Source organism: Schistocerca gregaria, chromosome 7 (genome assembly GCF_023897955.1).
Source record: "Schistocerca gregaria isolate iqSchGreg1 chromosome 7, iqSchGreg1.2, whole genome shotgun sequence".
In the NCBI taxonomy this organism is placed as follows: domain Eukaryota; kingdom Metazoa; phylum Arthropoda; class Insecta; order Orthoptera; family Acrididae; genus Schistocerca; species Schistocerca gregaria.
Genome location: NC_064926.1, coordinates 24,053,750 through 24,067,483, shown reverse-complemented (window position 1 = coordinate 24,067,483; position 13,734 = coordinate 24,053,750). Strand labels below are relative to the sequence as shown.

Sequence of the window (13,734 nt, the reverse complement as noted above, 5' to 3'; positions counted from 1 at the left end):
ATGTATGCCGGTCTCAGGCATGTTTTTGCAGTGTAGTATTCGGTACTAAGATCTTCTTTGCATGTATTTTCATATACTTCAGCCCAATCTTCGATTTTGCATCACCACCCATGTTATTATGTGGCAAGTTTCACCCTGTTACCAACAGAAGTGTTGCAGGATGCTGGGGTTAATCTGAATATATCCTTCTAATTCAGGTATTGGTCACAAATCTGATGCTTGACAGATTGTAGTTCCGCATAAAACACAGCTGTAGGTAATCTGTAGTCTGCTATTTATGTAGGTATGTAAATTACCCTAGCTGCCTTTTATTAGGGGATTCCTTGCTGTACATATTTTACCTGTCTGCAAAGAACATTGATGTTTGGTACACAGTCAAACCATTTCACTTTAAGAACTGGCCTGAGGCATCTCACATGGAAGCTGTCCAGAAATTTGATTTCACAGAGACATGAACTTGAATGGCCAAGATCCCCCTGGTAGACAGCTGGTTCATTAAATGTCAACAGCCTCCACTTTAATTTACAGAAAACAGGAGCAACTCTAGCAATACCATTAACAATTTTGATTTCTTAAGTCTGAATTGTGATTCCCCAATATCGGAAAGATTTCTTTTGCCAGCTGACACTGAGTAATTTTTAAAATGAAGTCAGAACAGACACAATTCTGTACCAGCTTACTATAGCACCTGGGTTTTGACACATTAAGCATGAGAGCAAATGTTTGATGCAAGATATCTGGTTTGGAATATACTGCTGGAGGCCTTGCATTGTGTTAGACATGTGGCAGGTGTTTGGATAGATTTTAAAAGCCATTTGTTAATGGAAAAGTGTAAGATCTTCAAGACGCTTTTGACAGATCTTATGTTGGAGACAATTTGATCTCTGCAGATTTTGGACACATTGCTCAATCACAGCATAAAGGAGGAGTCATAACACATACCTGCTTGGTGCCTCTTCCAATGTCAAACTGGTCTTTTAGGATGTTTCATGTTGCATTTGACAAATGTGACTTTATGAAATTGATGCACCAAATTGACAGACTTCTCAGATGATTTTTCCAGAGCAATCCACTGCACAGCCTTCGGCATTCGATCAAATACTTCTACTAAGTCGATAAAACGAATGTAGAGATCATTGTGTTGTTCAAGGTTTTTATTTTGAAATTACTTAACTACACAAAGAATACTGAAAATTCCCCTGTTTGATCAGAAGCCACATTGATTTTCAGGTATTATTTGCTGTGCAAGAGTGTTGAACTACCTATTAATGAAGCCCAAAGGGCTTTACTGGTTGCATGTAGGAGAGAGATGACTGTAAGTTACGTCTGGATAGATCACCTTTGCCTTTTACATATAAGGGCATCTTTTCTGTCCTGATGTCATAATTCTGTCTCCTAGAGTTGCAGAATGAACCCAAACAGTTGAATCGCACAGTACAGTAAACTCCCGGTTATCCGAAATGATTGGGGTGGCGACCGGTTCGGATAACGAAAACGTCGGATAAACCGAAGTCCACGTTTTCATGCGTGAAACACCCCGAATTGCATCAGTACTGCAAAATACTATCATAAAATGTGTGTGGGGTACGTGGGATGTTATTGATTCAGCTGTGAATAACTCTTCATGTTTTTGACTGAAAAAATTGTGTTGAAGTGTTAAAAACATGACAAAGTATGATTGAAAACTCAAAAGTTTTTAAAATGGTGTATAACAAAGCTCTCTTGTGGATGATGGCAGTTTCACGAATGACATGCCGCTTCTTGAACCAATCCAGCGAGACATCACTTCAGGGGAATTCTTGCTCCTTTCCTTCAGCCAGCTCATGAAGTCATCACTTTTTGATGAAGTAGAGGACCTGAAACTGGCACGCCTTTGGCTCTTATTTGTTCGTGCAACAAAAATGAGGCCTCTTCTAACTGAGGATGTGATCCTTTTCTCATTATTTTTCGAGATTTCACTGCTCTGCCTGACATTTGGATGGAACAATTTTTCAGTTTCTGATCAATTTGTCTTCCAATCAGTAATTGTACTCCAACCGACGTTAAAATCCACAGCAACTTTCATGGGTGCCTCACCAGCATTAATTCTCTGCAAAGCACATAGCTTTTGTTCCAACGAGATCATATTCGTTATTTCCCACGTCCATAGTCACGTTCTGCATTTTTTTTTATGCCACTAGACTAATTCTTTTTTGGCTTTTGACCACTTATCTCTGGACATTTTAAAGCATGTCGTGCGAGCACGGAACATTAAATCAAAAACTCACAGATACGTGACTTGACAACACTCGAGACACACTAGACAAAGCTTTTGGCTTTTGAAACCTGACTGTGGCAGCCATCAAATGAAAGCATTTGATACATCTCCTCTGTCCTACCCAAGCCCACATGGCAGCACAACAGTGCGTTGTACGTTCACTGTTAAGTTGTTAAATGCTTGCCTTCGTCTGATGTACCTACGATAGGCGGAAAATGTCCGGCGCCGCACTCTCATTGTCGGTTTTGATAGGGCTACGTCACGTTGCATAGAGCAATACTGCACACACTGTATTTCCAAGCAGTTCCAATAGGTGGCAATGGCACGAAACTACGCAATACTAACAAGAAACACACTAAAACTTCAACCGACACACGCACGAATTGACGACTCTGGTTAGCAGTTTTTGTTGTTGTTGTCTTCAGTCCTGAGACTGGTTTGATGCAGCTCTCCATGCTACTCTATCCTGTGCAAGCTTCTTCATCTCCCAGTACCTACTGCAACCTACATCCTTCTGAATCTGCTCAGTGTATCCATCTCTTGGTCTCCCTCCACGCTGCCCTCCAATACTAAATTGGTGATACCTTGATGCCTCAGAACATGTCCTACCAACCGATCCCTTCTTCTGGTCAAGTTGTGCCACAAACTTCTCCCCAATCCTATTCAATACTTCCTCATTAGTTATGTGATCTACCCATCTAATCTTCAGCATTCTTCTGTAACACCACATTTCTCTTCTTGTCCAAACTATTTATCGTCCACGTTTCACTTCCATACATGGCTACACTCCATACAAATACTTTCAGAAATTACTTCCTGACACTTAAATCTATACTCTATGTTAACAAATTTCTCTTCTTCAGAAACACTTTCCTTGCCATTTCCAGTCTACATTTTATATCCTCTCTACTTCGACCATCATCAGTTATTTTGCTCCCCAAATAGCAAAACTCCTTTACTACTTTCAGTGTCTCATTTCCTAATGTAATTCCCTCAGCATCACCCGACTTAATTTGACTACATTCCATTATCCTCGTTTTCCTTTTGTTGATGTTAATGTTATATCCTCCTTTCAAGACACTGTCCATTCCATTCAACTGCTCTTCCAAGTCCTTTGCTGTCTCTGACAGAATTACAATGTCATAGGTGAACCTCAAAGTTTTTATTTCTTCTCCATGGATTTTAATACCTACTCTGAATTTTTCTTTTGTTTCCTTTACTGCTTGCTCAGTATACAGATTGAATAACATCAGGGAGAGGCTGCAACCCTGTCTTACTTCGTTCCCAACCACTGCTTCCCTTTCGTGTCCCTCGACTCTTATAACTGCCATGTGGTTTCTGTACAAATTGTAAATAGCCTTTCGCTCCCTGTATTTTACCCCTGCCACCTTTAGAATTTGAAAGAGGGTATTCCAGTCAACATTGTCAAAAGCTTTCGCTAAGTCTACAAATGCTAGAAATGTAGGTTTGCCTTTCTTTAATCTTTCTTCTAAGCTAAGTCGTAAGGTTAGTATTGCCTCACGTGTTCCAGTATTTCTACGGAATCCAAACTGATCTTACCCGAGGTCAGCTTCCACTAGTTTTTCCATTCGTCTGTTAAGAATTCGAGTTAGTATTCTGCAGCTGTGGATTATTAAACTGATTGTTCAGTAATTTTCACATCTGTCAACCCCTGCTTTCTTTGGGCTTGGAATTATATTCTTCTTGAAGTCTGAGGTTATTTCGCCTGTCTCATACATCTTGCCCACCAGATGGTAGTGTTTTGTCAGGACTGGCTCTCCCAAGGCCGTCAGTAGTTCCAATGGAATGTTGTTTACTCCGGGGGCCTTGTTTCGACTCAGGCCTTTCAGTGCTCTGTCAAACTCTTCACACTGTATCGTATCTCCCATTTCATCTTCATCTACATCCTCTTCCATTTCCATAATATTGTCCAGAAGTACATCGCCCTTATATAGACCCTCTATATACTCCTTCCACCTTTCTGCTTTCCCTTCTTTGCTTAGAACTGGGTTTCCATATGAACTCTTGATATTCATACAATTGGTTCTCTTTTCTCCAAAGGTCTCCTTAATTTTCCTGTAGGCTGTATCTATCTTACCCCTAGTGAGAAAAGCCTCTACATCCTTACATTTGTCCTCTAGCCATCCCTGCTTAGGCATTTAGCACTTCCTGTCGATCTCATTTTTGAGACGTCTGTATTCCTTTTTGCCTGCTTCATTTACTGCACTTTTATGTTTTCTCCTGTCATCAATTAAATTCAATATTTCTTCTGTTACCCAAGGACTTCTACTAGCCCTCGTCTTTTTACCTACTTGATCCTCTGCTGCCTTCACTACTTCATCCCTCAAAGCTACCCATTCTTCTCCTACTGTATTTCTTTCCCCTGTTTCTGTCAGTTGTTCCCTTATCCTCTCCCTGAAATTCTGTACAACTTCTGGTTCTTTCAGTTTATCCAGGTACCATCTCCTTAAATTCTCACCTTTTTGCAGTTTCTTCAGTTTTAATCTACAGTTCATAACCAATAGATTGTGGTCAGAGTCCACATCTACCCCTGGAAATGTCTTAAAATTTAAAACCTGGTTCCTAAATCTCTGTCTTACCATTATATAATCTGTCTGATACCTTTTAGTATCTCCAGGGTTCTTCCATGTATACAACCTCCTTTCATGATTCTGAAACCAAGTGTTAGCTATGATTAAGTTGTGCTCTGTGCAAAATTCTACCAGGCAGCTTCCTCTTTCATTTCTTATCCCCAATCCATATTCACCTACTACGTTTCCTTCTCTTCCTTTTCCTACACTTGAATTCCAATCACCCATGACTATTAAATTTTCATCTCCCTCCACTAGCTGAATAATTTCTTTTATTTCATCATACATTTCTTCAATTTCTTTGTCATCTGCAGAGCTAGTTGGCATATAAACTTGTACTACTGTAGTAGGTGTGGGCTTCGTATCTATCTTGGCCACAATAATGCGTTCACTATGCTGTTTGTAGTAGCTTACCCGTATTCCTATTTTCCTATTCATTATTAAACCTACTCCTGCATTACCCCTATTTGATTTTGTGTTTATAACCCTGTATTCACCTGATCAGAAGTCTTGTTCCTCCTGCCACCAAACTTCACTAATTCCCACTATATCTAACTTTAACCTATCCATTTCCCTTTTTAAATTTTCTAACCTACCTGCCCGATTAAGGGATCTGACATTCCACGCTCCGATCCGTAGAACGCCAGCTTTCTTTCTCCTGATAACGGCATCCTCTTGAGTAGTCCCCGCCGGGAGATCTGAATGGGGGACTATTTTACCTCCGGAATATTTTACCCAAGAGGACGCCATCATCATTTAATCATACAGTAAAGCTACATGCCCTGGGGAAAAATTACGGCCGTAGTTTCCCCTTGCTTTCAGCCGTTCGCAGTACCAGCACAGCAAGGCCGTTTTGGTTATTGTTACAAGGCCAGATCAGTCAATCATCCAGACTGTTGCCCTTGCAACTACTGAGAAGGCTGCTGCCCCTCTTCAGGAACCACACGTTTGTCTGGCCTCTCAACAGATACCCCTCCGTTGTGGTTGTACCTACGGTACTGCTATCTGTATCGCTGAGGCACGCAAGCCTCCCCCCCAACGACAAGGTCCATGGTTCATGGAGGGGTTAGCAGTAGACTGCTGAAAAACACGAGCGAATGCATGGCTCCAGGCGTAGACAAGTTGAAACTTGTCGACTGTCGGTCTAGCTAACCGAAAGTGTAGCTGCGCAATCCGTCAGACACAGCCAATGTGAACCACGAAAATCGGAAAAATTTCTTCGGATAAATGCGATTCAGATAAACGGGAGTTTACTGTAAGTCACGAATTCGCAACACGTAGAGGCTGAGTTGGTATATTATGAGTGTACATATGCCAACCCATCTGGCCAGCTGCCTTGTCATGTTGTCCTCTGCTAACAGTGTGATTGGATGTAGTATGGAGGTATACGTGTTCAGCACTTCGTTCTACCAGCCATTGTGAGTTTTCCAACATCTGGAACTGTGACAATGCATCACTTGAGTAGCTCCTCTGTTGGTGGCCTGATGCCAGATATGCCGTGTTCTGATATTCCCTCTGAAAAAAATGTCTGGCAGTACCATAAATTGAACTTGGGTCTTCTGCATGGCAGTCAGACCTTTGCCCGCTGAAATATGGAGGTGCCATCATAAAATTATGTGAGTGTATTCTGGTGTGAATGTTTTGTCTAACTCAGCTGATGATGCAAGAGTCGAGAATTTTAATAGACTGTTGGTCATGTCTTATGTATTTGTCATCACCCACTTTTTAATCAGAAGTCTTTTGTTCCCACAAATATTTTTATGTAATGATACGAAATAAATACACCGATCAGTCAAAACATTACGACCACTTCCCGCCACGATGTCGGATGCTGCCTGGTGGCGTTGTGGGCGCGTGATGTGGTAACAAAAGTGTGTACCCTGAACAGACACAGACGGAGGATCGCCTTGGTGAAGATATGGGCTCCAAATGGGGAAATCCATTGACTTTGACAAATGGCAGATGATCATTATTGTGCACAGCCTGTGAACGAGTGTTTCAGAAATGTCAAAAGTTGGTCAAATGTTCATGCACAACTGTCATGGGCATCCGTGGACAGAGGGTCTAGGTGCTAAGTGGTTGTATGTCTGCAGCTCTTCACAGAATGTAGGGTTCAGAGGCTTGTCTGCTTTGTAAAGTAGAATAAATGGTGACCCATTGTGTGTCTGCCAAAAGAGCACAACATCATAGTGTATCTAATTACAAGCAAAATGCATACAGTTAAAAGCAGTGCTAGCTACAGAGTTGTAGTAGAAGTTTTCGGGAATTAATTCACTTGTCGCTGCCTGTTGCACAACCTACTTCACATGAGAATAGAAGCTTTTGAACAATTGAATGGCTTTTCCACGTCTCATATGTGAACCTTATTGTTTATTAACATAGTCATTCATAGAGAAAAATGCAAGATTGATGGAGGAGTTATTATGTTTATTTTTGTCTGTCATCCACTCAACAATATTTCTGCAGCTGAGATGAGAAGATTAATCGTGACAGGATATGGGTGAAACCAGTGAAGATTTTATCACTTGATTGGATTCTGTACAAAGTTTCTTGGGTCTCTTGTTTTGTCTTTGAATGTGTACTGTACTGAGATGTCAGTCTGTCCTTATGATAAAAGTTCCATAAATTTTTGGTTTCTAGCGAGCTGAAATATTCTGAGTACAGTCTTTGAGTTTCTTCTATATGTCCTGTGATTTGTACTTAAATCATGTACCACAGTAGAAAATGAAGTTATTGAAAGAAGCAAGAGTGATTATACAGGGACTGTTGCATATGTCCCATTCTCTATTTTGTTTTGTTATCCCCCCAATGTTCCAATGGTAAATTTCATACTAGCCCTTTCACAGGTGAATTTATTGAGCAGACTTTGAAGTGTAATAAGTAAACCCATATTGTATGATTTATCCTGATGAAGTTTGACATCTCCATGCGCTCAGTGTGTGAATCGTGAATGCCAAAAATCAAAATAACTGTGTGAACTGACGATTTGCAAAGACAGTATAGTGTCTCATCCGTCCATAGAATCCGTATTATTCGAATCTATTAGTTGATCCACGCAGTGGTGTGCATAGGCCTCCACGTGGGGGAAAGGGGTGCGACAAGTCAGTCATTTGCCCTTTCTTAGAGTTTGTTACAAAATTCTCATGCATAGCTGGCAGTTATTGTCTGCAACTACATTAGACTGTAAGTGTAACAAATACAGGAGACCTTGAATCATTATTCCTACCAGGACTTTCCATTGTTTGATGAAACTGCTGGTTTAACATTGCCGAGTGAACAGAATTGTTCAGGCTTTCGTGGTCACTTGCTGACAAACTGCTTATTGGCTTCTGTCTCGGGTTCCTCAGCCGACATTCGTCTAATGATTTTACTGGCGTTTCGCCAGCACGAGTGGTTGGCATTGTCAGAGCTTCACCGTCTGTTGCCAGTTCACCACCGACGATGGAGAGTGATTGCTGAGTGAGATTGATGGAAAATCTCATTTGAGATGGCTTCACAATAATGTGTCAAACTGGGGAGATAAAGGCACGCTGTTAAATCAGTTCTACCAATAAATTTTAGGGTGGTGTCCAGATGTTTCCCACCACCAGATCACGCCATCATTCTCGACAATATTAATAACCACTTATATTCTGTTGCATACAGTAAAGACATTTTCTCTCGAACGCACTGTAAATGAAGAACACATCAGTAAAGTGATTTGATGATCATACTCAATAAATGGATAAAAATGGTCACATGTAATCAATGGAAAACGGCAAAGAAAAGTACCTCACATATATTTTATTAGAGATGAATAGTGCCAGTTCTGTCACATTTCAGTGAGATTTCCATTTACGTTTATAATGTACCACATGTATTAGTTATTCCTCTGTTGTTAAGAATTGTTCACTGTTGTTTGCTATTTCTTGCTTATTCCTAATATATAGGAGGAATTGGCTTTTGTTTTTTGGCCACAACTCAAACCTCAACAATACCTCGTATTAATATGCACCAGGCAACTAAATAGTTCAATGTGTGGTATCACTTATATGTTGGCTTATATGTAGGCTATTGACTGATTTTTTTGTACAATAATGATTCAGTGGTCAGGTAAAATGATTAGGCTGCCAGGGTTTATGATATGTATCCTCAACATAGTTTGTCAGTGCATTATGAGAGGTTCAGACATTAGACTGAGAGTCCTAACAGTGAAGGAACTGCTTGAAATATTGTATAAAATGTACAGCTTCTGCATTGAAAAGATGATTGACTAGTCTTTAAAATGTCATAAATTCCAGCAATTTTTTGTCGTTCTTGTATTTTGCTTTCTATTTGAATACGATGCACTGTTTTTTTCTTTTTGCACCGAAACTAAGTTACGCTGAGGTGCAAAGTGAACTTGCAAATTGGTTTTGACTGGAAGACATTGCTAAATTGCTAATAGTTAAATGGCAGTGTAGATTTACACTACTCTGAGCGTGAAAAATTTGGTTAGCAGAATGCCTGACACTATTTTCTGTGATGATATACTCCTTTGATAGTTTTGTGTGATAATTCTTGAATTATTTGCTTAAGTGTGGAAACTAAATGTATTCAGGAAAAGGTTGCTGTTTTTACTCCTTTGATGGAGGTGGCTCTTGAGCACATTTGGTGTAAAAGAATATGAGAATGAGTTAGTGACGTTTGTTGGTCATTGTTCCAAACTTTGAGAAGGGAGGACTGTAGGGATGGTTCATTAATTCCGGGTTATTTTATTTCTGATCTAGATTTGCTCTACTCAAAGCAGAGCTACATAATATTTGGCTGGTGTTGCACTATATGTTAAGCTGAGTTACAACAGTTGCTGCTTGGCATGGAAATTTTTGATTGATTTCCTGAGATAATCATTTGTTTCTGATGATTTTCTTTCAGCGTAGTTGAAATAATTAATTGCTACCAAAAATCTACATGGTACCTTAAGAATAGTATGCCTGAGTTTGCTGTCATACATTAACAACATATAAATTTTGTTTATTGAGTTGAATGGCACTGAGAAACGGGACAAAGCTGTTACTAACACTCGTACACATCAGTAGCAGCAGTTATCAAATATATGCGAATGGGAGGATGTTTATTTACAACACAGACTACTCCGACAACACATTTCCATAAAAAAGGCAATAGTGGCATTCACAACAGTTAAAATAAGTCTGTAGTAGTTTGTAACAACACATAAATATACACTCTCATCACACTTTGTAAACAGAAATGAGGGAACTGCATCAGTTTGTCGAACACTCACTTGTGGAACAATTCACACATTTTTCTAAAGTATACTAAGCTTAATTCAATTTTTCTAGTTTGTGATTTTGCTTTGGAAGCACTGTTCGAATCGGAAGAGCTTTCCACACTGGGATGCTTCCATCATAAAAGGTCACGTCACTTCACTGCCCATATCCTTTCTACGATACCGTAGTCGCCGGTTTGGTACCGGAGCTGGATACGAGTATCCACTGCTGGGTGGGAGGAAGTATGCGTGGGCACCATCTCCTGGCAATGGGTACGCAATAAACTCACTTTCTGGATTGGCAGCAGGAAGTGGTTGTCTGTAGTTGACCAGGGTATCACCTTCTAGAGACAGTGGAAGAGCTTCTTTTAAATTCTGCTGTTCCTCAGTAATAGGCATCGGTGTTGTGGACAGTATTTCAGATTCCTGTTGTGGCAACTTCTGTCCAAATATTGTGAAGTACCTTTTCGTATTTTCATCGATGAGACTTTCATCCTGTCGCGTGAACAGTGCCGACAACGGATTCTCCGTCGAGTAGCCACTGCTCGATAGTCGTTCACCTCCGTATTGCTGCGATCGTGAGGGTCCCGGTGTAGTTACGTGAACCTGAGAGAAGTCTCCGGAAGTGTGTCCGGGAGGGAAATAGGACAGGGGTTGCCGAAACTTCTGCTGCTGTCTGTAGTCGAACTCGAAGACCGTGCGCGGTGTCGTCGTCCGGTAAACCGGAGGACTAGTACGCGGTCCGGGTGTCGTATTCGGTACTGGGCGCTGCTCAAAATTGTACCGGTACGCAGGTCTGACAGTAGAGGGTCCGATATCGTAATAAGAATGTGTGGACACCTGCAAATAATAAGGTGCTGGTGTCGGCGTCGTGGGACCGTAGTACGGTGACGGGCCAGGTGTCGACTGCGGATAGTGCGGTGACGGCGGCGGCACTGTCGATACCTGTTGCGGGAAACTGTAGTACGGGGGACGTGACGTGCCAACAGATTGCGACGGCCTCTGTCGTTTTGTGGCGTCCGAATAGTAGTAGAGCTGCGTCGGCTGACGGTACGACTGTCCCAGCAGTGTTTGCAGTGTCGGGCTCGGTAATGGGAACTGGAAGGAAATGCCGCGCCAAGGTTCTTCAAAGAAATAGTAAGATTTTTTTGGCGTACGGTCAGAGACGGGGTCATAGAAGTAGGTGGGCGGTGTCGGATCCGGTGCCTTGGGCCTCTGTCGATGTTGTTGTCGTTGTTGCTGCTGCTGCTGCTGCCGACTCTGGGACGGCTGTCGCACCACTATATCTGTGACGGGCACGACGACGTACGAAACACTCGCAGGTGGCGGGGCAGGCGTAGTGGAGGACAGGACGACCGTCGGCGGAGCTACCGTCGAGGTAACCGGGATGGCGGCGGGGACTCGGTAATAGTAGTAACCCGGAGGCCGGAGAGGTGACGCTCCGTCGTGGATCACCTGCACCGAAGGGTTCCGACCGGGCGGTACCGGAGTAGCCGGCGTCGGCTGTGGTGGCGGAGGCGTCGTCGAGACCGGCAAGTCGGCGACAGTCTTCACGGTGGTCGCCGGTGTAGGTTTCTTACGCCGATTCTGACTCGTCACCGGCACGTATTTGGCGGTGTACCCCTCGCCCGCGGTCGTCTCGGAGGGCGGCGGTGCGACCGTCGTCCCGCCGGAGTCTGCAGTCTCCGTTTCGTTGTCGAGTGGTCCAAAGAAGTTCGGCGGAGGTGGCAGCACTATTCCGGGCACTAGGGGACCCGGTGGCACCTGTGTCGTATTGTCGGTCGGATAGTAGAAGTCGTACGGCGGCGGGTAATAAATGGACATGTCATCCTCGTCGAAGGTGTCATTGAAGAGTCCCGGTGGCGGCAGCAGCGCCGCCCCCGGTGGCAGCACGGGGAAGCCGGGCGGCAGCGACCCGTTTACTGGAAACGGGAACGGGAACGGGAACGGGAAGGGGAAGGTGCCGTTACCCGGAGGAGGGAACGGAAAGGGGAAGGAGCCGTTGCCGGGAGGCGGGAAGGTGGCGTTGCCCGTCGGTGGCGGCCCGTACGGGCCGGGGAAGAAAGGGCCGGCGGGAGGCCCGTACAGCGACCCGTTTCTCGGAGGTGGAAACGGATACGGAGGTGGCGACAACGATCCGTTGCCCGCTGGCGTAGGGACGGCCCCTCCGGGGGGGAAGTTTCCCGGCGGCGGGTAGAGATACGGAGGCGCGGCGCCGTCCCGCGTCGCGTTGGCCGCGCCGGGCCCGGGAAACGGAAAGGGCGGCGCGAAGAACGGCGGCCGCGGCCGGGACTGGTTGCCCAGCAGCCGCGGCGGCTCGCCGTCGGCCAGCTGCACCGGGAAGGGCGGCGGCACGCGCGGCCGCGCCGGCAGCCGCACCTGCGCACACAGGACGGGGCCGGGGTAGAGCAAATGAAGCGGACACGGCTTTCTTCAGACACCGTTTATTGGCAGACAAGTACATCGGAACATATCTCACAGCGCACTTAAGCTATACTTGGTTGATAGGAGGCAGGAACTCGGCGGCCCGAGTGCAGAGGAGGTGCACGCTCGGCGAGTCGCAGACTCGTGCTGACCCGCTCTGCACGCGAAGGCCGCCCCTCTTTCTCGAGGTGCGGTATGTCGCGGCACGCGGGAACGTAAAAGGCCGTTAGGGAACGGTCGGGTTATAAGTCTGTGAAGGCTAGAGGTGGGGGCGATGCGCATTGGCCAGAGGCTGTGAACCACCAGTAGCGCCATTTCGCCGCGTCTCGGCTCTTCGCTTCGGGATGCGTGTGAAATGTTTAGCGGTGATTTCTATGTTACTTTAGGTACGGTGAAGGTAACAGCCACTGTGTTTTGATTGTGTCGCTCTTGTTAAAGATGTTAACAATGTCAAAAGAGCAAGATTTTAACGTGTTCTAAAGCTCAGGTAGACCCTTAATATTTGCTCATTTATACCACTTAATAATGACTACACAGCCGAAATTGCAATAGTGGAAATAAATAAGTTTTACAGTCAAAGGCTATTGTGATATCATTTGCAATAATACGGTAACAAGTGGCAATGATAGTGTTCCCAGCATGTCAGTTTATGTAGGGAGCGTCACATGGAGAAGAGTAACGTAAACAGATGGCTCTGTTATTTATATTTTCGTTAAAGCTCCGTTTGAGATCCCAGGATTCCTACTAGTTCATCTCTGAGTGCGCCCTTTAGAAGCACTAGTACGTAAATGTATTATTTTTAACTTTTTAGTGAACGCCTCTCACGATGTTAGTTAATTCGTCTCGATACGATATATTTTCTAGCAACTTACCTTCACCAACCAGCACACTTTGCTTGTTTCCTCTGTTGTCTCAAGTGGTCTTTTATAAGACACGTTATCGTGCAAACCTAATATACTTTTTTTTCTGGAATACGAAACAAGAGTGAAACCTAAAAGGCAGCGTACAGTCTGAACTGTGGCTCGGATACCGTGTCGAACTGAGGCCGTCGAAAACATTTCGAGCTAATTGTCCACCACCGTACGCATCTAGTGAACTAAAGTATTCTAGTGTTCCTACTGAGCCAGGAAGTAACAGCTGTCGTACAGTTACACTTATTGTGTGCATAGTGTAACTGGGGAAGTGGCGGTAGAAGATAGACAAATATGCGGTCG

The 13,734-nt window shown here is 43.9% G+C and overlaps 2 protein-coding genes across 5 annotated transcripts in view; one reads left to right on the top strand and one right to left on the bottom strand.

Moving 5' to 3' along the window:
• The window catches only part of LOC126282172 (N-alpha-acetyltransferase 15, NatA auxiliary subunit), a 282,396-nt gene that overhangs the window by 109,637 nt on the left and 159,025 nt on the right, over window positions 1–13,734 (top strand). The gene's annotated exons all lie outside the window — the stretch shown is intronic.
• Window positions 9,562–13,734, bottom strand: part of LOC126282173 (uncharacterized) — a 42,514-nt gene continuing 38,341 nt past the window's right edge. For all 4 annotated transcript variants that reach the window (XM_049981697.1, XM_049981698.1, XM_049981700.1 and 1 more), the window contains one exon: window positions 9,562–12,475. In XM_049981697.1, the coding sequence (XP_049837654.1) occupies window positions 10,244–12,475 (2,232 nt within the window). In that variant the 3' untranslated portion in view covers window positions 9,562–10,243. The remainder of the gene's footprint in view (window positions 12,476–13,734) is intronic.